This window comes from Nothobranchius furzeri, chromosome 1 (assembly GCF_043380555.1).
Source record: "Nothobranchius furzeri strain GRZ-AD chromosome 1, NfurGRZ-RIMD1, whole genome shotgun sequence".
Taxonomy (NCBI): domain Eukaryota; kingdom Metazoa; phylum Chordata; class Actinopteri; order Cyprinodontiformes; family Nothobranchiidae; genus Nothobranchius; species Nothobranchius furzeri.
Genome location: NC_091741.1, coordinates 75,724,818 through 75,751,826, shown reverse-complemented (window position 1 = coordinate 75,751,826; position 27,009 = coordinate 75,724,818). Strand labels below are relative to the sequence as shown.

Sequence of the window (27,009 nt, the reverse complement as noted above, 5' to 3'; positions counted from 1 at the left end):
AGCTAAAAATAAGAGTTATCAGAGACGAGCTTAAACACAAACTGAGTCTTAGCAGCAGGCTGATACTCAGAGCCTCGCAAAATCTCTAAGGAGACATGAAGCTTGTCCTTCTTCCACTTTTTTTCAGTGCACCGGCAGATGCATCTGAGCATAAGTGTGTGTGATCATTGAACCATGGTGCCATCACTACTTAAGCGTTTAGAATTTAGATGGGCTATCTTGTTCATAATAGTCACACAGGCAGAAGCACATCAACATCTCCATTCTGGTGAGATCCTAAATAGGAGAACTCAGATTCTTTAAACACAACTAAAAACGGTGGCGTAGTCTGAGAGTTAATCCATTGAAGAGACAACTCAAGGGCGACAGGTTGGCCTGCACTGTGCCTCGGAGAAGCCTTTGGATCTGGCAAACAGGTAGGACAGCTACTGACAGCCAGGTGAGCTTGGCATGGTGCCAATTCAGGGACAGTAGGTATAATCCAACACAGGGGAGTGTGATGATTCAAACAGGAGTGGAGAATCCATCTCGGAGTTCAAAGTGGACTCGAGTCGCACCGGCACTCCCCCTCTTTTCCCGTCTCTTTGGGCACTTCACCTTGTAAAGCAGTGCAATTGGTTTTTGGTCATAATAATTGACAATATTAGTACTAATACTAAAAGAACATTTATAATTTGTACTACTACTACTACTACTCATATTAATAAAATCAATTATTATTTTTTATCATTATTAGTATTATCATGATAAATAACTAAATAAATAAATATATATTATTATTAGTAGTATTATTTAGACAAAATATTTGCTATAAGAACAAGTGACAGGATACTCAAGAAAACTTTGGGATGTGTGGACATAATTTGTCAGAATATGAGATTAATTTGTGTCCAGGATAAAGAAAACCTTTTAACCTCTTTATATTTTACAAACACTCAAGTTAAAAATCAACAATTAATAACATCAGAGCATTTGTATTTTGTATGATCTTCTTACCTTGCTTTTATTCAATTTCCCTAAATCCAGGATTAACCAAGCATGCTCATGCAACCAACTTTCTGAAATAGCCTTCTGGCATGCGTCAATGTAGAAAACCAAGTTCGTCCTATAGGGAGCCAAAGTCTCCTCCCCTTCCAGTCGGCTCATGGGTCCTGAAAGAAGGATTTGAAGCTCGCTAAAGTCATCTTCTCATCTTCATATCTGGTTCCATGTCAATTTGGAGAGACACATTTGTAGTTCGTTACTTTAGGTTTTGTGTGAAAAGACGTACCTTTTGCCGCCTGTTGAAAATAAGCACATTCTTAGCATCCAAGTGTGTTTTTAACATTCAAGGACATCAAATGTAAAATCTGTCGTTCATGTCAAATCGGATCAGACATTTTCTTTTTGACATTTGGGGAAGTAGATGTGTGTGACCTAGGCTCCTCATTGTCAGTAACTTGGAAAGAATGTATCCAGACCAGCATAGACGCATATATAAACTTGTTGATGTTTCCCAAGATCAACACTCATCTATTCGGTACTTGAAAAATGCATTTGAGGAATTTGGCTGTAAAGGGTTTTTCGGCCAGAGGAACATTGCACGTCATACAGGACACATGAAGCAAACTCATTGGTGAGTGTGTGGTGCTAAAGATAGCAGTCAGTTTTTGGCATCCCAAATCTGGACAATGAACTTTAATAATAATAATTACCAATCTCATTTTAATTTCTAAATTGAATTAACAAATGTCTTTTCTGCTTTTAAAGTTGGCCTCTTTGTACTTTCATCTAACAATCCAAATGACTGAAAGCAGGACAAAGACCTGCTGATTTGCAAGGTTCTGTGTGAGTATAATATAATAGAGAATGAAGGAAAGACGAGTTAGGAGTAGTTCTTGTTATCGATGCTGGTGTACAAGGAAAGTTGCAAAAAAAAAATTTTAACTTGCATTTTCACTTTTTAACCCTTAAAAGAACCATTCTTGAACGTTCAAAATTTACAATCATTTTTAAAAGACCAATTAACCTGTGCAAGGTCTAGACATTTATAGTGGTGGCTGGAGTTTTGTAAATCTTCTAAATTCTGACATTGGACCACTTTTTTTTTCCATGAATGGACTTTTTAAAAGGTCTTTTTTTTAGCATACAGGCAAGATAAATTCAGAATTTAAAATTTTAATTTTCTAATATCTAAAATTTTTCATCTCTGCAGGATTATTTTTCTGATTTTGTGCATGTAATATGTAGCCTTACATACCACAGAATTCCCTCCAGATCAAGAATAATCTTGTTGTTGTAAAATTGTTTTTAAAACAACACAACACAACGTAAGAAAAGGCAATCACAACGCCAACAAATGATTATGTTGAAGTAATGGTACAGTGTGTCAGTAATGTTGTCATTTGAAGATGTTTTGTTGTCAGCATTTTAAGTTTGGATGTTCTGAATTCATTTTATGTGCATTTTAATTATTGTCTGCTTTTGTGTTCTGGTTGTTCAGAAATCACTAATGTTTATTTATTTAAAAGGTTTAATTACCTTTCTTCTAATACTATTCTAATGAAATAAAAAGAAAACCCTCATCAGGGCAGAAATATGAAAAAGAAAACAGAACTACTGATTAAACTGTAGATATATGGGGTATTTTGTCCCAATTTGCTGAACATTCTGTAAAAATGTTATCATATGTAACTGATTTCATTCATTGCTTAGCGCTTATGTAGGGTTTAGGAAATTGAGTGCTTTAAGAGCTCAATATAGATTACCTCTACTTATGAGTATCCTGTGATACTCTATATAAATATAGAATAGCAACCTGCTTGGTCTTTACTGTGTTTAATCAGAAGATTCTAGGATTCTTTATTTATTAAGGGATTGTAAACACTTCGTTTTGATTAAAAAAAAGAGTCAGGTTTATAAAAGTAAGAATTTATTTTACAAACAATTAAAACATGACAAGTTAACTAAGCATTTACTGTGATGGATGGAACTAAAGGTGATGTATGAACCTTGGTGTGAATGCGGTGTTCGTCAGAACTTCCCTATCAAGGAGAGCTGAGTTCTGGATGTTAAAGGTTCTGGGTTGCGCTAACCTATGAAGTTGATCATTATCAAAAGCACATCAGACGCTATCCATGTGTCTACTTCACCCGTTCTCGGAGACCGTCTTGGTGGATCCGAAGGTCAGAGAAATCGGCTGACCTCTGGCACCGAAGGACTGAATAGCGTGGCACCGACGCTTCGTCCAGAGATGTCTCAGGTTACGACAGATGGATGGAACCGCACGTCTGGGACTCTGAAGGAGTCTAAACAATATCAGCTTGTTCTGCAGGAACTGTTGTTGTATCAGCTTCGCAGGTGCAAAAAGATTTTGATGACATGTCAATAGCTTTGATAGGTTAAAGAGGTGTTGCTTCAGGTGGCCGGTCTGAAACTTTCTCTAGAACTGCTGAGTGTGATCAGGGTGATCCAGTTTTAAGGATCTCATGTTATGATTTGCGTAGCCAACCACAGGTTGACAAGTTTGAGAAATGTTACCAAGACAACCTCAGAAACACGCCTTCTTTGATACGGAGGCTCTGACTAGGCTAAAAGACTATTTATGTGTCACGACTTCAACTTAACCTTACTTGAGCTTGTGTGAGTGCAAATGGTGATGACTTGCCATGTAAACAACATAACATAACATTCATTTCACACTTCAATCACTGAGCACAGATTAATGAAACATTTCATTATATTATAATTATAAGTAGCAATAAACAAACATTTATTTAATGATTATTTAGCTTGTACGTTGTAGAAAAAGTTCATATTGAATCATTGTGAATCATTCTTTGACTTAGCAACTGATCCGAACTGGAGTGTTCCTTATATGGAGGCATGAAGACCTGAAAGATTGGACCTTGAGGAGAGAATGCTATTGTATACATTACGTTATCTGTGTTTAGAGCTGCAGAGACTCTGAGCTCCAGCTGGTGGGATGAAGGCAGGCCAATTTAAAGGGAACACATGCAGTCTTGTGTCTCATTTTGACCAGATGTTGAATGGTCAAACTGTACCTAAAAACTGACCATTGCTGGACGTTACACTTAGCACACTAAAAGATTCTACACCCGACTGCCCAAGTGGGAGGAACTGGTCCAGGAGCTAAAACTGACCAGTGGTTTTGTCAACATGCACTCATCATCAGCAGCACAACTGTACAGTAATCGGAAGGTTGCAGGTTTGATTCCGGCTCCCACCAAAGGACGCTGCTTGAACCGCCTTGCCTGCTCATTGTAGCTCATCCCCACCAGCGTGTGAATATGTGGATGACTGATCGTGTTGTGAAGCACCTTGGGGCGTTGTAGAACCCTAGGGAGGCTCTAAACAAAAACTGGCCATTTACCATTTGGAATATCATAATCACTGTAATATATATATATATATATATATATATATATATATATATATATATATATATATATATGCATATAATATGTTTTGTTTGATGAATGTGTTTAATTTTTGTGATTGTCTTGTGTTTTTTCCAGGGGATAATAATGGCTGGCCCCATCTTTTCGACAAATATTTTGGCTTACCAAGCCCTAACGCCAGGACCAAGTCGAATACGTGCTGTAAGTACTGTAAGGTTGTTTTTCCTACAGAAATCTTTACGCTTTTTAAAGCCCCTTTATTATGCTATTTTACAACTCACCAAACAATGATAGGCACAATACATGATAAAACTGGGAACAAAATGCTTGGATTCAATAAAACCGAACGTTCACCCATGTACAAACCCCCACCCATCTCACAGTGTGTCTGTGTTTTTAACACCTTAAAGCTGCAAAAGCAAATCTGCAAACAAGATAGCGCTGGGGTGTCAGACTCAAATCCACACTGGGCCAAAATTAAAAACTGGAAACTCAATGTTTATAGAAAGATGGACTGAAAATGTGCACATTTTCCTTTATCGCCAGATATTAATTGTTGTACCTTTTCATTGTGAAACAATCTTATTTTTGCATAAACACTGAATCTGGAATAACCGAAATAAAATGAGTAAATTCGGAACAAAACCCATCAATGGTATTCATTACATTTTTTGTCTCAAATGATTTTAAATCTCTGTAATCCTTTAAATGTGGATATAGTCAGTATTTTGAATCTTTTAGGTATTTCTGTTTTATGTTTTCTTGTTTACACTACATTCTTATTTTTTAACTTTTACTTTGACTTGAGCACATCACTAGACTGAAGTTCAATCACAACCACTGGAGGTTGGTTGGTGCGTTTTCCACGTCAACTCTGAACAGATTACTGTGCTGTTGGAATCTCAATCCCCGGGTAAACTCAGCGGTGAGTAAGAGGAGTATTCGGTTTGTCTGAGACTGAGGAGGGTCAAGCTGTAGATGCTGAGACTAGTAGCATGAACGTTATTGACTAAACAGAAAGGAGAGGGTGCTCTGATTGATGTGCTATCACAGCAAAGCATTATGGAATTTGTAGATTTTACTGCAAATGCACCAGTGGGCCAGTTCTAATAAACATTTGATTTTTGATCTCGCTGGCCAAATATAAATAGATCGCGGGCAAGATTTGACCATGAGGACCTTGGTTTGACACCTGTAAGTTAGCGCTCAAACACAAACATGGTCATGGAACATTCACCCCTCTCATCGGCTATCTTCCCTGGGCCACGCCCGCCTGATACCAGAACCTGCATTGCCAGAATAATCAAGAGAGAGCCAAACACTAGTCATCTGTTGTTGTCCATGATTTCAATTGCTGCTTTTATTGGTTGTTTTCAGACAAATGTGGGAGAACCACTTTATTATTTATTTCATTTTCTTTTTTATCTCCACGATATATGTTAGGACATTGTTAAGGGGCATGAAAGACATGTTTTAAGCTAGCTTGTTTTGAAGAATTGCCATTGCAGCTTTAATCTAATGGGTCAAACGTCTCCTTAGCCTTCATAAGTTTCTACAGGAGTGATTCATCACTAATTCAAGCAAATCAACTGTGTTCAAGCAGGGAAAGATCTAAAACATGTAGGAATTATGCGCTAGAAGCACTCTAGTGCTAGTAGATTTTGCGTGATATAGTCCTTTTAACTTATTGAGAATCTAAAGATGTGAGCCTTTTCTCAGTCTCTCGTCTCATCTCGTCTCGTCTCGTCTTCCTCCGCTTATCCGGGTCCGGGTCGCGGGGGCAGCATCCCAACTAGGGAGCTCCAGGCCGTCCTCTCCCCGGCCTTGTCCACCAGCTCCTCCGGCAGGACCCCAAGGCGTTCCCGGACCAGATTGGAGATGTAACTTCTCCAACGTGTCCTGGGTCGACCCGGGGGCCTTCTGCCGGCAGGACATGCCCGAAACACCTCCCCAGGGAGGCGTCCAGGAGGCATCCTGACCAGATGCCCAAACCACCTCAACTGGCTCCTTTCGATCCGGAGGAGCAGCGGTTCTACTCCGAGTCCCTCCCGAATGTCCGAGCTCCTCACCCTATCTCTAAGGCTGAGCCCGGCCACCCTACGGAGGAAACTCATTTCGGCCGCTTGTATCCGCGATCTCGTTCTTTCGGTCATTACCCAAAGCTCATGACCATAGGTGAGGATTGGGACGTAGATCGACCGGTAAATCGAGAGCCTGGCTTTCTGGCTCAGCTCCCTCTTCCCCACGACAGATCGGCTCAGCGTCCGCATCACTGCAGATGCCGAACCAATCCGCCTGTCGATCTCCCGATCCCTCCTACCCTCACTCGTGAACAAGACCCCGAGATACTTAAACTCCTCCACTTGAGGTAGGACCTCTCCCCCGACCCGGAGGTGGCAAGCCACCCTTTTCCGGTCGAGAACCATGGTCTCAGATTTGGAGGTGCTGATCCTCATCCCAGCCGCTTCACATTCGGCCGCGAACCTACCCAGCAAGAGCTGAAGGTCAGAGCTGGATGAAGCTAGGAGGACCACATCATCCGCAAAAAGCAGAGACGAGATTCTCCTGCCACCAAACTCGACACACTCCACACCACGGCTGCGTCTAGAAATTCTGTCCATAAAAGTGATGAACAGAACCGGTGACAAAGGGCAGCCCTGGCGGAGTCCAACCCTCACTGGGAACAGGTCCGACTTACTACCGGCTATGCGGACCAAACTCACGCTCCTCTGGTAAAGGGACTGAATGGCCCTTAACAGAAAGCCACCCACCCCATACTCCTGGAGCGTCCCCCACAGGGTGCCCCTGGGGACACGGTCATAAGCCTTCTCCAAATCCACAAAGCACATGTGGATTGGTTGGGCAAACTCCCATGCCCCCTCCATCACCCTTGCAAGGGTATAGAGCTGGTCCACAGTTCCACGGCCAGGACGAAAACCACATTGCTCCTCCTCTATCTGAGATTCAACTATCGATCGGACCCTCCTCTCCAGTACCTTGGAGTAGACCTTTCCAGGGAGGCTGAGGAGTGTGATCCCCCTATAGTTGGAACACACCCTCAGGTCACCCTTCTTAAAGATGGGGACCACCACCCCGGTCTGCCACTCCCTAGGAACTGCCCCCGATGACCACGCAATGTTGTAGAGACGTGTCAACCATGACAGCCCTACAACATCCATAGCCTTGAGATACCCAGGACGAACCTCATCCGCCCCCGGGGCTCCGCCGCTGTGTAGTTGTTTGACTACCTCAGCAACTTCTGCCCCCGAGATCGGACAGTCCATCCCCAGGCCTCCCAGCTCTGGTTCCTCCTCGGAATGCGCATTGGTGGGATTGAGGAGCTCCTCAAAGTATTCCTTCCACCGTCCGACTATAGCCTCAGTTGACGTCAGCAGCTCCCCATCCCCACTGTAAACAGTGTGAGCGAGTTGCTGCCTTCCTCTCCTGAGGCGCCGGACAGTTTGCCAGAACCTCTTTGGAGCCGATCGATAGTCTTTCTCCATGGCCTCACCAAACTCCTCCCACGCCCGAGATTTTGCCTCGGCAACTGCCACTGCTGCACCCCGCTTGGCTATCCGGTACCTGTCTGCTGCCTCCGGAGACCCACAGACCAGCCACGCCCTGTAGGCCTCCTTCTTCAGCCTGATGGCTCCCCGAACCTCTGGTGTCCACCAGCGGGTACGGGGGTTGCCACCACGACTGGCACCGGCCACCTTACGGCCACAGCTAGCAACAGCCGCCTCGACAATCGCAGAGTGGAACAAGGCCCACTCGGACTCAATGTCCCCCACTGCTCTCGGGACGTGGTCAAAGCTCTGCCGGAGGTGGGAGTTGAAGACCGTTTTGACAGGTTCTTCTGCCAGGCGTTCCCAGCAGACCCTCACTATGCGTTTGGGTCTGCCAGGTCTACGCGGCATGTTCCCTTGCCATCTGATCCAACTCACCACCAGGTGGTGATCAGTTGACAGCTCCGCCCCTCTCTTCACTCGGGTGTCCAAAACATACGGTCGCAGGTCAGATGATACGACTACAAAATCTATCATCGACCTGTGACCTAGGCTGCCCTGGTACCAAGTGTACCGGTGGGCATCCTTATGTTCGAACATGGTGTTCGTTATGGCCAAACTGTGGCTTGCACAGAAGTCCAATAACAAAACACCGCTCGAGTTCTGATCAGGTGGGCCGTTCCTCCCAATCACACCCCTCCAGGTCAAGCTGTCATTGCCCACGTGAGCATTGAAGTCCCCCAGCAGGACAATGGAGTCCCCTGATGGAGTACTATCTAGCACTCGTCCCAGGGACTCCAAAAAGGGTGGGTACTCTGAACTGATATTTGGCCCATAAGCACAAACAACAGTCAGGACCCGTTCCCCGACCCGAAGGCGCAAGGAAGCTACCCTCTTGTCCCCCGGGGTAAACCCCAACACACAGGCAGAGAGTCTCGGGGCTAACAAAAAGCCAACCCCAGCCCTCCGCCTCTCACCCGGAGCAACTCCAGCAAAGTAGAGTGTCCAACCCCTCTCCAGGTCTCGGGTTCCAGAGCCAATGCAATGTGTCGAGGTGAGTCCGACTATATCAAGCCGGTACCGCTCAACCTCTGCCACAAGCTCCGGCTCCTTCCCCGCCAGCGAGGTGACGTTCCATGTCCCAAAAACTAGTTTCCTTGTCCGGGGATTGGACCGCCAAGGCTCCCGCCTTGGTCTGCCACCCGATCCACACTGCACCGGACCCTTCATGTTCCTCCTGCGGGTGGTGGGTCCACAGTTGGACGAGCCCATGTATCCGGTTCGGGCTGGGCCCGGCCGGGCCCCATGGGCGAAAGCCCGGCCACCAGGCGCTCGCTCACGGGCCCCAACCCCAGGCCTGGCTCCAGGGTGGGACCCCGGTAACCCTCCGGGCCGGGTACTCCGACTCTTCGTTTTCACCGCCATGAAAGATCCTTCGAACCGTTCTTTGTCTCAGTACATAAAATAATAATTTGAAAGACTATCTGTGCAGTTAATCATATTTTTTCCCTTCTCTGTGTTCCATGTCTGTTCATAAAAACCCTTCAATATCAAACCATCAATTTATTTATAATAAGATATAAAAAGCCTGATTTTTGTTTGATGCATGCGGTTGAAAGTGGTTCTGGATCAAATCCTCCCTACATTGGTTTGAACTCATCATCAGTCTTCACATGCTGATTTTACAAGTGAACCAGTACATCTTCTTCCATCGAGTTTGTGATTGTCGCTGTGGGAAAAAATTAATCTTTGTTTCATCACTGATTAGGAACAGGTTTTCTGCCATTTGTGTATAAAAAACTCAACGTGAGTTGGTTTCTTTTGACAATGTGTAGCAAAAAAAGAAAAAAAAACATAACGTAAACCCAGTTGTGAATTTCCTTAATGTTTTATTGATACTACAAAAAACTTCACTCTCATTAAACTGGCAACTGAATAGGCAAGCTACAAATTACAGCTCTCAGTATCTCCAAAAGTCTCTTTTTGTTACCTGTTGAGTAGGTGTATTCATAAGAGCTGATATGCTTGAATGTAAATCCTTTTTTTTTTCTTCAAAGAATTCATCATTCAACTCTTCCTCCTTTAAAGGGCTTCATTCAGCTGCAAATTCAGGAAGTCTTTATAGGAACACTTTTTGTCATTTGAGCCTTTTTGGTAAAACTGAGAAAAAAGAAAACCAACAAATGCTTTGTGCAGTATTAGAGAATTAACAGCCTTTTTTCCATTATCACTCTGCAGTAAAGGGGTCTTTTTTATACATGTTTGCCTTGTGTAATATCCTCGGTCAAACTAATATAATTTATTTTGAATGACTGCACCTGGTGTGTTCTGCCTCCACTTCTAGCACTCGAGTTGGTACAAAAGAAGCAATGAATATGTACTAAATTTAGATTTAGTCTACGTTTTTGCTACTGATGCATTATTTTAAACAGGTTAGTGTAATAAAATGTCCAATAGCAAAAATTTTTACTACAATTATCCATAATGTGTTAATATAGAAACATCAAAGCAGTAAACTTTTTTTTTCATGACAATTTTTTTAGACTGAAACTAAATGAAAACGAAAACATACACACCAATAAAGACTAAATTATGATGAGTATTGACTGACATTTTTGTAAACAAATAAGAAACGACAATGAAATTTGACAGTAACAAAAATTCAATCAGAAAACGGAAAAGATTGGAGACAGGAAGAAAGAACCAATCAGCAAATGGAACAGGCGGGACTAGACAAGAAAAAAAAACTGATTTTGAACCTCTGTTTGAACAAGCTACAGCTAACCAGTGTAGCGATCACACTTTATAGCATGACGATTGCAAATTAATTATGACCAATAAGGTGTGATAATTCCATAAAAACATAAAATATCTACCTGATTGATCTTTGAAGTTTAATCAGAAGAGTATAGTTACTTTTACTTGTTCAGGAACCATAAACACACATAAAACAATTCTTTAGTTTACCTCCGCATTTTTGTAGTGACACATTTTAATGTTTTTATGGTACAATGTAATTTCCTGTCATGTTTACAAATATTACTGCACATTATACAGATTTTTTTTTATTTTATAAATATTGAAAGGCACAATTTCAAACTGTCAGTGTTCACTTTGATATTTTCCAATGGTTATTGTTATACAATCAATTATAAATATAGATTTTGGTTGATCCAAAGTGTGAAATGTGAATTTTTCATGTCTTTACAGTTTCAAGTGGGTGTAGTTAATATTTCCTTTACACAACTTGAAAATTGCATCAGAAGAAAAACATATTTATTTTAGTAGACTAAAATAAGACTAAAATTAAAACAAATTGGATGACTAAATTGTGACTAAAAGAATTTTATTCAAAAGACTAGGACTAAAACTAAATTCAAATTTCTTATCAAAATTAACACTGCATTGAAAATTAAATGTAGACCTTTCATAGTGTTTTTTTTTTTTATTTATGTGAAGAACTGTTGACACTAAAGCCGGTTTCACACTGCAGGCATCAGCGGAACGGAAGAGCAGTGGGGCGGCTCACTCGCGAACTTCAAAGCGGTCCTTTTCACACCAGGACAGTCTTGGCCGTGGCACGGCTTCCTCTCTGTGCCTTGCTGTACCCGCGAGATTCTAAAATCCCTCGAGACTTCCGACACCTTCCTCATTGAGAGATCACAACCCCCGTGAGGAATCACACCGCTGCACTTCTCGAAAGAAAATGGTGGTAAACAAAGCCGCTCGGTCACACGTACTGACGTAAGTTATATATAACATCGCAATGTTGCATTTTATTTTGAAAATAACTGGGGGTTTTACACTGAAACCGTGTGTGGTTTCCTGTCTCGCACTATGTGAACTGCGGAAATTGACGTGTCCCAGAAGCGGCTCGCGGAAAAAATAGAACTCGATCCTATCTTTAGCGGCGCGGCGCGGCATGCCGCTTTTGGGACACGCCTGGAAATTGCCGCCTCGCGGCTGGTTTGAAACACTCCATAGACTATAATTAGATTCTATTTGAAGCGGTGCCGCTTCGCTGCCGTTTCGTTCCGCTGATGCTTGCAGTGTGAAACCGGCTTAAGCCAGGGGCGTTTCTAGCATCAGAGGTTAAGGGGTGCTGCAGAGAGCTGCCCGGTCAGGCAAGATACATTTCAACACAATGTTATTCTCATGTTTATGAAAGAAAACAAAAACACTGTTTTCACTAATCAAATTATGGTTTTACACATCTATCTGTTTACAGTCTATATGTTCAACAGATTCTGCTATCACTGAAGCAGTGGAGTCGCGCGCTCCGTCCCGCAGCGCTCGTCCGTGAAAGTGGGGATGGGGGGGTTGCACACATTCCGCTGCTGTTTCTCACCGGTATCAACTGATGAAGGGGTCTAGTTTCGTTGCGGCGTTCATGTCAGCGGACACGGTAGGGTCGGGGAGGGGGGCAAGGCATGACGCTTAGCCTGGCGGGTGGCCAAGCAAAGCCTGGCGAGGTGCCAGGCTTATAAAATGCTGGGGGAAACCCTGTATTGTAGAAGAAGAAGAAGAGTAGAGGAAGAAGAAATAATCTTTTTCATAGCGCCTCTTGATAAAGATCAGAAGGCGCTTGCATGTGCTGACATCCCCACAAATTTTGTGGGGATCCCCTTAGTAGATCATAGACCCCAGGTTGGGAACCACTGGTCCAAGTGTTGTAGTTTTCAAATATAAGCAAATTAAAGATGCCTTTTAATATTTGGAAACCTGAAATCGAAGCCTTTTTTTTAGCGTTGTCTGAATTTCCACAACAGAATGACACTAAAAGTACCAGTAATATTTTTAGATCAATTTATACTTATTTTCACCAAATTTTCCACTGATATCAACATCCCATTGAAAAAAAAATCCCAACTTTTTTGATAATGTTTCTTAGTTTCTTCTTCATTTTAAAAACTAACAAAAACAAACCCAATCTCTTACAGTGGATATTTAGGGGAGAGAAAACAAAAATCACTGACTTTGATCTCTGACAAAAATTAGATTTAAACTTAATGTTCTGACTTTTTTCTCAGAAGTCTCAGAATAAATAATCAAGTCTTTAATTAAATTATTTCAACTGTTCTGTCATGTTTTTCAAAAGGGATTGGCTTGTATGAAAGTACACAACCACCTTGACTGCGTGGCTTATTTAGCACCCAAAAAAGAAAATATTTCAATTGAAACTATGATAATTGATGCGAGTGTGACAAAATATTTAATTTGTTTGTCAGTTTAATTTCTCTCAATTCAGTTATAAATTCAGAATCCCAATCAGGTTTCTGCCAAGTCAGTTGTTACACTTACAAAAAAAAAATTGGGGTGGGGGGGTGGCGGGGGGATGCAGGAGACAATTAATATGTAAAGGTAATATAAATATTTAGGCATCCGATCATCTGTACATGATGGTGTGCAAAAAAATGAGCAATGTAGCAAGTAAGTGCATCAATTTTAAATTAGATGGCATGCTGAAGCATTTATGTGTATCACTACAGCTGTTTATTCACTATAGAAGTTCTGGGACGTTTCTAGGAGGGGGACAAGTGACTGGGAGATGTGATGGCTCGGTCCTCAGCTGTTGTTTCTATACAAGATCCGTCCTTTCAGGACTTTGCTAAGACATGAGCGTATCACGGCTGCTTCAGCAGTGAACGATATCACTGACCAGCACCAAAAGGCCTCTACAGACTTTGTTTAATTTTATTCTCAGTTTTATTCTCAGTCAAAGTACTCCGTAATTGAATCCTTTCAGAGGATGGGGACAGTGACTGTATGATGTAAAAAGTAACCTTTGATCACCAGAAACGTTACTGTAGGAAATTACAAAGCATGGTAAAGTGTGTCTGTGCGGGTGGATTTCTGCTGCATTCATCAGTTTTAGAAGTTTAGAAACTGTGATTTTAGAGCATTGTCAGTGCTGCTTATTTTCTTTTACTTCCACTCTGCTTCATAAGAAACTCTTCAAGTGCTGGTTGTTTGGTGACATTTGCCGATGCCATTTCCTACTGAGTTGCCACCAATCAGTGTGTTAACCTTACGTCTTACTCAGTGACTCTACTGGGCTTTTCTGAGTACTTACCCCTGTTCAGGTACTCAGTTGGTTCCTGAAATAGCCTCACAGGAAGGCCTGGAGACACATGCATGCCATGAAGGTCCAGTAAAAATTCTCGGTGGTTCCAATGCTGCAAACAGGCCTTACGTCTTAGTTTTGTTTGCCAATTTGTTCACTTTTGTTATTTCCTAATTTTCTGTCCCTTACAATGGAACACCACAACCCCTCTCAAAGTTCTCTCACACTTTGTGCACTTTATACATCCCTAAGACTTGCTTAAGGACTCCAGGTGGTTTGCAGATTTTGAGTAGAAATTTATCTCAGAAAATTTTCAAACATGTTCATGAAAATGAGAACTTACAGCTCACACGATGAAAATAATTGGAAACGTTTTTGTGAATGACATGAACAAATTGTCACCAACAGCCCAGTGAGATCCAGGCTTTAGAGTAAACAAAGCTGTGTTTCCTATATTATCTGTAAAGTAGGCTTGGGCGGTATCCAAATTCTTATACCGTCTAGCTTCCTCCACATTGTATCAAGGTGCACGGTATTACTGGGGCTAATTTAAAAATGATGATGTACGCCTCAAGTGACATTACCAAGCTGTTTGTTTGGATCTTTACTGTTCAGAAACAGAATAACAAACACTATAACTAAAGCAAGAACAACATAACACACACATTATCATCATCTTTAGAAAAACGCTGCTTATAAAAAGATTTTCCTCCTGGAAAATCAGCATGTTTACCTTTTCCAGCTTCAACCTCCGACTGCTGCAAACCCGTTTCGATGAGCTTGTGGCATGAACATGGGGTACTGTGGTGCTAGTTGCGACATCTGGGGAAAGCTGACAGCTTATTTTTCACCAGAAAAGTGCTTTGTTGTCTTTTAATAACAGGCTCCAGACAGAAAGGTGCTATTTCAGCAACAGTTCGCTCCTCTGCGGTTCCGACGGAGCGTGAATCTTCCGCTGTCATCTTTTGTTTGCACAAATAACCTCATCAGTGTTTACCGGCTCTCTTTTTAAGTTTGCTTCGAACCAGCAGAATACTCCCAAACTGCAGAAGTTGTGTTGTTTTTAGACACCAAGTCAGCTGATGCGCGAGCTGACATTTTTCTCTCACATGGTGACATCAAGTTCATAAATTTTATGCAAAGTCTCCAAAAGTTGGACAAAACATTTTAAACTATTTAAGAAAAACAGAAAATTCAACCACGCTCCTGTATTTTTTAACACTAGATTACTTTTATTTATCTTTTTATTAATTGTTGCTTTTATTTTTTTTATCCTTATTTCTCACGTGCACTGTTTTTTTCACGACAGTATTGGAACTGACACTGTTGCTATTTTTTAACACCGGCTGTATACAGTAATACCGTAATACTGCCCCAGCCTATTGTAAAGGTTGTGAACCACATTTTAATAAAAAGTCTGTAGTCATGCTGGTTTTCTTGTTTGTGTGTTCTGCAATTAATTTTAGGAACACCTTTTCTCCCTTAAGCCTTTTGGTAAAACTTGTGCTGATTTATTGTGTAAACAGGCTGTTGCTGAAAAGTTGCTTTGCCTTTAAACAATTACAGAGAAAATACAAATTACTAAATTGCAAAAAAAAAACAGTGATGCACCTTCATTTTCCACAAGAAATACTTGATTTAAGTGTCTCAGAGTCACGTCGCTTTTTTAGATAAGTGTCATCAAATAAAACAGTTTTTCCACAGTTTCAATTTGAAAAGGCCAAATGTTCAAAACTTGCAAACAATTGAAAAGCATAAAGACACGATAATAACGCTGCTTGGTGTCCTCTTTTGTCCCTTTTGTGTCATTTTACAGCTAATTTTCAGATGAATCTGTTTTCATTCAGATACTTTTGTGTGTAAGTAATACCAGTTTGCTCTCAGGCAATCTTCTCAACAGGTGCTTTTATTAAGGTGATTTAAATTTAGTTAGATGATGGTTGTGAGACTCGTTCCATATGAAGATCCATAATGTATTGTTAGGGATTTCATCAATATGTTTATCAATAAACCCATTTCCTGGAGTCGAAGAGAAAAGGAGACAATGAAGCAGACATACAACCAAAATTGCAATTTTGTGGCAAAGCACGAGGCAAATGCCCTGAATTCTGCTCACAGAGTTTATTTATTACAAAAGATAGGAAAGGAATGGGAGTGAGGTCATGTGAGAGAGTTGTGTGTGTGTGTGTGTGTGTGTGTGTGTGTGTGTGTGTGTGTGTGTGTGTGTGTGTGTGTGTGTGTATTGGAGGTTACAAGGAGACAAGAGTGTGTGTGTGTGTGTGTGTGTGTGTGTGTGTGTGTGTGTGTGTGTGTGTGTGTGTGTGTGTGTGTGTGTGTGTGTGTGTGTGTGTGAATGCTTTCAGGACATTCAGTTACCGGTATTAAAGTAATGAAATATAAAATTTCCATAACATGTATCCATGAACAAACTCTTTGTGATTATTCCTTTCATGTACCACCTGTACTGAACTAGGCAGCCCTAAATGTGGAAATCAAAAGAGATTGTCTGATTCTGTTTTCAGCCTAGTCATCAGTTACCGGTATGTGAGTTTTTCTCTTTGCAAAAGTAAAACTTTGCACTTGGGTGCAGTTCATGCCTTTCAAACTACCGCTGCGATGAAGGCTGCTTGAAAACTAATGTCACCAGCATGATTACTTGAAATCCATGCCATCTACTTAGTCTGTGTACTCAGAAAATCAAAACACCGCTGGTTTTGCTTTTTTGGGGACACACAAGACCTGATCTGTGTCTACTATGATGCTGATACCTTGACAACTAATGACAAATTTAATACAAGACACACGGTGCACTCTGTCACCAGACATGCATATCATCTCCTGCTGATTTCTTCATCCGCAATAATTTCAGATCTTTCAGAAGTAAATAATTGCATAATTTCAGTGAGTAGTGAGGTGTAAAGTAGCCCCAGATTATATTACGTTATGTGTTTTTATTTAGTGATCAAACCACAGATTTGGAGTTTGGATTCATGACATGAAGTACAGAGTTTAAACAAGATAGTGTCTGCAGTTTTTAACGTCTTCCATCTGGAGTCTCAGCAGGTGACGTCTTAAAGCTGACATCCCCATCACTGATCAGAATGGTGCTATTAATTTGTTATCTTCCATGCTCATTGCTGGTAACCTATATTATGTGTCCAGTCCCACTCTCAGGCTGGCAAAGAAGGAGGAGGCAGGCGGCGTTATGGGTAGCTTTATTCCTTTATTTCTCCCTTCATATCTACAGAGCAGCTGTCTCACTTTTTTTGTTCCTCACAGCTTTTTCCCCTTTCTAATCTCGCGAGCTTTCTCTCACACATCGTTCTCTTCTTCTTGCACACACTACTCTCTACTGACGTCAAAGTAGATTTGTTGTCGTGAAGACACAGAGTGACCTGTCTGTAGTAAATCTGGCGCTGCTGGCAGAGAAAATGCAGTTTCTCCTTTCAAAGTAGTTTGCAAACACATCAACAACAACTTAAGTATTCACGTTGGAGATTTGTGCCGTTCTTCTCAATTTCCTCTCAGCTGAAATTGAAAATGTCTATAGTTAACCTGCCGTTTTAGGCCTCGGCTGATGGATTTTCCTTGTGTTAAAGGTTTAGCTTCATATTCCATGTCTCTGCTCTGACAGATATATACAGTATTTCCTTTGGTTTGACAGCATATTTGCTGCTGGATTTCCCCAGAGATTTGATGTTTAGTCTCTTCAGGCCTTTAAATCAGCCAATGCATGTAGCAGAAAATAAATCTTTTATTTTCAGGACACATTCTGAACACACTGTTAGATGCAAAGAGATTTGTCTTGTACATGTGGGTGTAATTGGTATGTAGATTACCCGTTAGATTTTTTTCTGCATTGGGTTTAATCAGGCTATAGATCCATAAATAAAACAGGCACTTGTTTGGAATTCATCTTGATGCTTTAGCCCAACACACATCACATTTATATTGCATATCACCTGGCATCAAATTACTTGATTTGTTATTTTTATGCCTGACATCAAACAACATGCTGCAAAGCTGAAGTATATTTGTAAAAACTAAATATCTGCACAAGCCTAGAAGAAAATTCAGTTATGAAGAACAAAACTACATACACTGAACTATTTAATTGGTACACAGTTTTATTTGTGATATTTTACACTAAACTTTTTTTTTACAGAGTCCATCTTCTTTCTTTTAACCCTCCCACTGTCCTAATGGGTGTGACCCCGCGACGAAAGTTGACCATTGAACAGGGTTGATGGTTTATCCCTAGGGTCCATGTGGCGGGGGTGAGGAGTGAGCACCACCTCACCCCCGCCACGTGGACCTCAAGGGATAAACCATCAACCCTGTTCAATGGTCAACTTTCGTCGCGGGGTCACCCATAAAGACAGTGGGAGGGCTAAATGAATTATAGATTTTAAGTGTATTTCAAATTGAAATACGCAGATAAATTGAGATTATGAAAAATATTTTTAACTAACAAAACTAAGTGAAAAATTACAAACCAGCAATTACAAACATGCAGAATAACATTTCTGCAATTGCAGATATTTTAAAAGGACAATCTTGGCAAACTTAAATCTGTTCACGTTTCATTTTCTTTTCATCTGGTGCAGTTCTCATGTTGTTGTTTACTTGTGCTGATTGAAAACTGTTCTGATTTAAGTTTATTTCCAGCAAATTGTCATTTTTTGCTCATTTCACTTCACAGTGGATAAAACAAATATTCATCTGAAGTACTTATCTAATGCAATCATGGATATTATCATAAACTGCTTCCATTTCTCGGGTACTGCCTTCAGACAGAATCCTAATGGGAATTTTTGTTGAACATGACCTGTTGCAAACATATAATTATTCATGTCAATAAAAATCTTTTTGTGCCCCGTTTTGACATGTCCTCAAATGCACTACAGAATAATAATGTATCAAGACCAGAAAGTCCTGCTTAAATAAAAGTATCAGATTAATTAAATCACATGCTGTGTTTACAAGGTGGGATTTAATCAAAAGTAATAAAAGGTGGCTCAAGCCAAGATTTTCGCAAGACTGTTATGAGCTTCTGGGGCTTTGTCTTAAGAGTGACTCTGATTAAAATCCTCTTTAATATTTTCCCTGCTGTATTAATCTTTACGCAACGTATTCTTGCTGCAGACTTTTTCCCTACAAACAATCCTAGCCAGATGTGAAGGATAGCCTTTGATTGACGTGTTCTCAGATGCCTTTTTTTCTGTCCTTTCAGTGCTGGGTGTTGTTCCTGATTTTTGCCAGTGCCGAGACCTGGAGCTGGACTGCGACAGCTCTCAGCTTCAAGATATCCCTGTGGTGCCGATAAATGTCACCATGATGTGAGTAGAAAATACCCCCCTTATGTTTGTTTTTTTTTTTCTTTTTTTTTTTTATTTTTACTGTCATAAAGCTCTGTCAATTCTCTTGGAGTCAGTCATCAAAAGCTTTGACTGTCACATCTCATTGGAAGTGGTGAAGTAGATGTCCACCCTCCAAGACCCCGTCTCAAAACCAGGAAAAACATCAACCTGTCAGTGCTAAGATTACTCATTGAGAGGCAAAACATTAAAAAATGATGTTCCCTGTCTCTTTTACAGTTTAAAAGAGAGCCCAGTTTGTTACCATGTCATCTAAACTTAACAAAAATAACGTCATATGAGGGGGCGGGTTGTCAGGGTTAAAAGGCAGCGAATAAATAACAAGGAATCTGAATTAAATTACCCTAAAAGAAAATACGGTCAGTAGATATGTTAAAAGCAGCGAATCAATGAGAAATGTTTAAAATATAAAGTACTTATATTTAAACATTTGCTTAAAACTGGAAGGTATTACAACTCGAGTACAAGGCAGTATAAATCTATTACCGATCAATGTTCAGATGTTGTTTGTAAGAAGAGCGAGTTCTTACAATTTGAAAGGAATTAAAATCTTTAAGAAACCTAAGTTCAGAACAGTTAAAGAGTTTGGCACAATGGTTTATGGAATCACTGTGGAATTACTTAGACATGGAAATGAAAGTTTCAGGGTGATGAAGCATATTTAAAAAAACACATTAAATGACTTGCTTTTCAAAATTATACAAGTTAAAGGGAAATAGTAGTATCAATTGTATTGGGTGTGAACTTAAATTGCTTGATGTGTTTGTTATATATTTACTTGATGTTGTTTTTTATTTTTGTTAAAGACTTTTTATTTTACTCTTCACCTTAGAAAAAGGGACAAAGATTAATAAGAGTTTCTCTTCTATCTGCTCCCTTTCATTCTTTTATTAGACTGAATGTTCATGTTTATGTTTTCTTATGTTGTGTTTTGAATTAAATAAAAATGAGAAAAATAAAAGGAATCATGCTGGTTCTTTTTCAAAAGCCTAAATACTTCTGTGCATCTGCTGCTCTGTCTGCAGCTTGTAAAATGTCCGTCGTGTCTGAAAAATGTCGTTACTTTCCTGAAAATCCCACTGCCTCCTTGCAGTGCTCAAACTTTCGTTCCCAATGATGATGGAGGATAGAACAATGTTTCTACCTGTTTCATCTATATTCAGCATTTAAATTTTTATTCCATCCAATTGCTGGGAATTGGAAAACCAGAGTCAGTAAATCTCTAGATGTAAACAACGCTCTCATTAGCAGCATTACAAATCATCAAAAGTTACATGATGCAGATACGAAACAAGAAAAAAAGCTATTGGTTTGGAACTTTTTCTAACAAGCTGCCATTAGGGCCATTCCTAATTTGTACAGCCTGTTTACAAACATCTTTCTAAAGAAAATATGTGATTCTGCATCATAAAAATCTAACAATCAAACAGTCATTGTCTTAAAGTATCAAACAAAAATGAAAAACTAAATTTTTACATTGAATTAAATGAATGGATTATGAAAGTAGCCATTCGTCAGCGTACTCCAAGAAGATTTCATCTTCGCCTGATGGCTTTGCATGATTTTTCCTTCTAATAATGAAAACCGTGACCCCTGAGAGTTTTTCTACCAAGAAGCTGTAAAAAGTTTTTAATTGATAGCTTAATTCTGTTTGCATAAAAGTTTAGAGACATAATGGGAATAAAAGAGATTGAGTTAAGATTCCCCAATAGTCCAAAAACGGACCAGCAGCCTGACGTAAGAGCAATGAAAGTAATGAGCTTCAAACCGTCCTGTAATCCCTTAAAAGCTTCGAAGCCAACAACTCAATCAACTCTTAGCCTTTTAGGTCTCTGATCGAAAATATTTAACACCTTTGAGGTTCGGCTGGATGTGTTTATCAGTGTAAAGAAAAATGTACACTGTTGTTTGTGTGCTTGACTTATTTTTCTGTTAAACTGTCTGATATGAATTGTATGCCTGTCTCATAACTGCATTATTTTATGTATTTTGTACATGAAAAGTAGAAAAGCCAGTTTTTAGAACGTCTCTTTGAAGTTAACAGTCCCCCAAATGAATGGCTCTCTTCACAGCGCCATAAGTCCCGTCAGTGGAAATTGGTTGTTTCAAGAAAATACTTGGCCCATTTGTTTTTTTAATAGATGTGAAATATTAAATAAGTCAGAGTAAATTAGCTGCCAGTTTCCCGATCCAAAATTAATCTGTTTTTGTTTGGAAAATCAAAGCGTTACAACTTTTATGTTTGTTTTTGGTTATGATTTCCATTTTAATGTTACATTTAGTAGAAAAATATATATATAATTATTGTATTTGGTTTTCATGCTCAGGTCTAAAAATGTCCTCCTGCTGTTTTCGAAACTTAAATAGAGCTAAAAGTGTAAAAATCTGTAAACAGGTCAGCTGTGTTATAACGCAACACGTCTGATGAGTCAGCCTCCACAGTTTAAAACTCTAAAATATGTAAATTTATGGTAAGTTCTATAATGTGATTTTAGTTCTCTGCTATCTCACAGGTCCCTACAAAGAAACCAACTTCAGAGACTACCAGCAAAAGGCTTCTTTAACTACCAGAACCTACAGAAACTGTGAGTTTTCCACTTTTTATCTCCCCCTCGCCATACAAACATATAACTTAATGTCACTCAGTTTGAGAAGCAAGAACAACAAAAGAGTTTATGGTCCTCAGAGGACTGCTGGGAACGCTGACAGGGGTGATTGTTCTGCTCTGCATACGGATCTGTTCATTGCGGACGGATGTTGTTTATCAGCGTCTCACAGTGTCAGTGACAGAGGCACCACGAGGACAGGTCTGATCTTTTTCCAGAAACCGTCTGGCTGTGTCAAATGGTCAGCGGTTTTCGGTTTGAACAGATTGAAAACTTTTAACACATTTATGTTAACAACACATTTATGTTAGCAAACCTTTCAAAAGACACATTTGCTATGAAAAGTGTCTATGGTCCTTGTTTATGGAAAACTATGTCAGACAACAACTTACCCCCTAAATTTAGACCTTCGGTATAACCTTAAAAACCACATTTACATTTTAGTTGTGAGTTTGTTCTTGTTTTCTCACTTTTTCATCAACATCTAGGTGTTTTTGTGCTTGATTTGCAGATATCTGCAGCACAATAAAATACAAGAAGTGAGTCCCGACGCATTCAGAGGGCTTTATAACCTCACAAGACTGTAAGTACACATATAAACATACCAAGGCCCCATCACCAGGGAGAATGGTGTTTTGTTAATATGCAAAGTTTTTGTATTGTTTCAGCCTTGTATCCACATGGAAACGGCTTCTAATGTGCCCCCTGCTGTATTTTATGAAAACAATATCGAAACACCACACATTTTATGTAGATATGGTAAAGATAATGCATCTTATAAATGATGAAGTTATGTAAATGCAATGACGGATTACAAGCTTGTGAATCTAGCGGCCCAGTGACAGGAACACCTAGATAAGACTGATGAGCGATATCTTTGGCTCAGAGGGACAGGGAACAAATCCAGACAAGTAAATTAGTACAACTTCCAGTTATCACTGTCCAGCATTTCTGTAGCTTTGTGGTTTATTGTGACACAAAGTAGAGCTTCTTCTCTGTCATTAGCTTACATGGAAGTGACATGGTTTGGGGAATGCGTTTAACCCAAGACGCACAGAATCACACACTCACAGTTCTTATGGTTAAAAAAAAGAATCTTTGTTTTAAAACGGGAACTGAAGGTGCACTGGAAAAGCCCAGTGGAGATCGAGAACGGGAGCACAGCGTCTGAGGAGGGGAGAGCAGATACAGGTCAGTCCAGGAAGGTAAGTCTACTTTAATTTTGGTGGGTGCAGAGAATAGACTTACTGGGAGTAGGAGAGTGTAGGAATGAGGGAGGGTAGGTTGGGTGCCAGGGTGAATCCAAGTGGGGTGTCCAGGAGAGGGAGCGAGAGGAGAGCGGGCCGGCCGGGAGGAATGGAGAAAGGTGAGAGCTGCGTCCGGAAATCCTATGGGGCACAGGTGAGTAATCCTGAGGAGTCACAGAAGTCCAAAAACGTTCCAAAACCAAGCTGTAGTAATCATCCGACGTCAAGGAGTGTTCGCCATCCTCCTTTTGTAGCCAGACCCGCTGATTGCAAATCAGCTGGAGCCTCAATCAATCAATCAATCAATCAAAAAACTTTAATCATCCCCGAGGAGCAATTGCCTCCCTCTCCTGAAACACACAACTCAAAGATGGGAAAATGAGAGGAGTACTCACCCTGGCACATATAACAGTAACACCCCCCCACCCCATACTTTAGAGATGAACTGGGGTCCCCGATCGGAGAGAATCTCCCCAGGGATACCGTGCAGCCGGAACACATGCTTAATGAGCAGTTTTGCTGTAACTGTGGAAGAAGGGAGAGATTTTAACGGTATGAGGTGGCAGGCTTTAGAAAACCGGTCCACAATGGTGAGTATCGTATTGAAACTGTGGGAGTCTGGCAACTCGCAGACGAAATCCAAAGCTACGTGAGACCAGGGGCGAGATGGAGTTGGAAGAGGATTTAATAATCCCGCCGGAGATCGATGGTCCCGCTTTAGCTGGGCACAAATGTGGCATCCTGACATATAGTCCTTTACATCCTTGTACATTGCCAGCCACCAGAAAGTTTGTCTTATAAGCGTAATTGTGCGTCCCGCTCCTGGCTGTAGAGAAAACCTGTCAGTGTGTGCCCAGTGGATGACTTTGCCCCTCAACCTGTGGTACATAGAGCCGGCCAGGAAGACCCTTACCTGGACCCGGGTCAGTCTTAAGTGCCTCCAACACCTGATCCCGGATCTCCCATGTGACTCCACCCACGACACATGCCCGGGGGGGGGGGGGGGGGGGGGGGGGGGGGATTGTGGAGGGCTCAACCTCCTGATGTGGAGCTTACTGTCTAGAGAGGGTGTCTGGTTTGGTATTCTTGGGACCTGGGCAATAAGAAATCTGGAAATTAAAACGGGAAAAGAAAAGAGACCGTCCGTACTGCCGTGAGTTAAGCCTCTTTGCCTCTCTTAAGTAGACCAGGTTTTTGTGATCTGTCCAGATGATGAAATTGTGGGCAATTTCTGTTATTCTTAAAGAAAAGAGTCGGAGAGAGTTTTTCAGTCGAGAACAGCGTGGTCTTTTATTTGTCTTCTCACATCTCAGGACAGCCGAAAGACCCCGACAAAAGAGTGGCTCCCTCTTTTATAGCTCTCAGCCTTTGAACATTCACTAGTCAACCGGCGAGAACCAGACCATATTTGGTAGCACATCTCTCTGTGGAAACTGTGGGTGGAGACTTCTGTGTAGGACACAGCAACACTTTGGAATCACATCAAGTATTTAGCAAGTCAGATAAGCTTTAAGCAATTTTACTGGAAGCAAGCAGAGACCAAAACAGGAAATTCCTTCGGAGCTGATGTTGGAACAACACACGAACTCTAGCCAGAAAACACTTTCAACCTAAGGACTCAGCTTTAACTCAATACATTTTGTAGATGACCTCTTGACATTTTTGGCGCCAACAGTTTCAGCTCCCTCTAGCCAGTGTCTCCGCTCCTCTATTGCGAGCTTCACAGCCAGAAGCTCTCTGTCGCCCACGTCGTATCTGCTTTCAGTGGGGGGTTAAAGGGCGAGAGAAAAGAGCACAAGGGTGAAGTCGATTGTCCGAGGGAGATACCTGAGAAAGCACTGAGCCTACACCGGTGTCTGAGGCGTCCACTTCAAGTGTAAACTGGCATTGGGGATCAGGTCGGTGGAGCACAGGGGCGTTTGTAAATCTCCTGTTTAGTGTCTGGAAAGCAACCTCGGCTTCTGGGGACCAAACAAAAGGCCGATTAATAGAGGTCAAGTTTGTCAGAGGGTCGGCTGTCTGACTGTAGATCCTGATAAACCTGTAAAAATTGGCGAATCCCAGGAACCTCTGCAGTTGTTTACGGGACGTCGGTGTGGGCCATTCAGTGACCGCATGGACCTTCTCAACCTTCCGTTCTCAGTGATGAACCCTAGAAATTTTACGGTAGGGACATGAAACACAAATTTGTCAGCCTTCACATTTAGGCGGTTCTCTAGGAGGCCCTGTAACACAGACCTAACATGCTTAACGTGTTGTTCCTCAGAACTAGAGAAGATTAAAATATTGTCTAAGTAGACAGTCACAAACTTATTCAAATAGTCTCCCAAAACAGAGTTCACAAGGGACTGAAAAACAGCTGGGGCATTAGTCAAACCAAAAGGCATCACCAGATATTCGAAATGTCCGATGGGTGTCTTAAATGCAGTCTTCCACTCGTCCCCCTGACGAATCCGTGCCAAATGGTATGCATTTCTAAGGTCCAAACGACTGAAGATGGTGACATCCTGAATGGGCTCAAAGGCAGAAGTTAACAATGGCAGAGGGTACTTAGTCATCTGGTTAAGACCCCTGTAGTCAATGCAGGGTCTGAGTGTTCCCTCCTTCTTAGGAACAAAGAAAAAACCAGCTCCCAGAGGTGAGGAGGACGGTCTGATGAGTACGGCGGCCAGAGACTCCTGAATGTAGCTCTCCATGCTCTCTCTCTCAGGCTTCGAGAGGTGATAAAGGTGGCTGGAGGGAAGAGGAGCTCCGGGCAGCAGATCTATGCTGCAGTCGAGGGGTCTGTGCATGGACGTAATATTCGCTTTAGAAGTGGGGGGGACACGGGGGGGTATCTTTTCAGTACACTCTAATGGGAAACAGGCTTCAACACAAACGGTTGTTTTCTGCTTGGTCCTAGAGCTCAACCAGTCAGTTTAATATAGCGTAATATTGTTTTTGGATGGTAAAAAGTGCAGGGGTCAAAACTTGACTTTGGAAAAAGTGGGGGGACATGTCTCCCCCCCCCCAATTACGTCCATGGGTCTGTGAGAAGGAAGTGAAGAAGCCCGATCCTTACGGAAAACTTGACTGAGGTTGTGGTAGATCGGTGGCACTGCAGATAAATCTATCTTTTCCACCGGAGGGGCAGCGGGACTGCGGTGGATCGGAGAGGCTGAGTGGAGGCAGGTCTGTGAACATTTGGGGCTCCACTCCTCTTCTCGGTTCGTTTTTCAGTTCACGTGGGGGTTGTGGATAGACAGCCAGGAGTGACCCAGGACCAGCGGAGACTGAGGAGAGGGAAATACATAAAAAGCCAGTCTCCGTGTGGTTACCTGACACCCGTAACTGCAGAGAGATGGTCTGGTGAGTAGGGTTGTCACGGTGTGAAAATTTAACCTCACGGTTATTGTGACCAAAATTATCACGGTTTTCGGTATTATCGCTGTATTTTTTAAACATGTTAAATTTTCAGGAAACTAACTAAACCCTGTATATCAGGAAAATATTGTCCTCAGTTTGTGTCTAAATTTTGCCTAAAATGTGTTATTTTGTAATTATGTTGTTTATTTGTTTTTACATATTTCCCCTTTAGTCTTTAAAATACCAATATTTGCCCATAACTTTTTATTTTTTGTCTGTTTGATGTCATCATTTTAAAAATATTAGATCAGATGATACTCAGTACTCAAGTAGCCTTTTAATCAGATACTTTTTTTACCCTTACTTGAGTAATAAACCCTATGTCAGGAAAATATCATCCTCGGTTTGTGTCCTTCCAGTGAGCTTTGCAGATCTGGGAAAATGTCATCAGGCAGTAATCATT

General features: G+C 41.3%; 1 protein-coding gene across 1 annotated transcript in view; it reads left to right on the top strand.

Annotated features, from left to right (window-relative positions):
• Positions 1-27,009, top strand: part of rxfp1 (relaxin family peptide receptor 1) — a 174,587-nt gene that overhangs the window by 103,967 nt on the left and 43,611 nt on the right. Inside the window, exons 3-6 of the mRNA XM_015950931.3 lie at positions 4,518-4,601; positions 19,204-19,309; positions 21,862-21,933; positions 22,466-22,537. Coding sequence (XP_015806417.1) covers positions 4,518-4,601; positions 19,204-19,309; positions 21,862-21,933; positions 22,466-22,537 — 334 coding nt within the window. The remainder of the gene's footprint in view (positions 1-4,517; positions 4,602-19,203; positions 19,310-21,861; positions 21,934-22,465; positions 22,538-27,009) is intronic.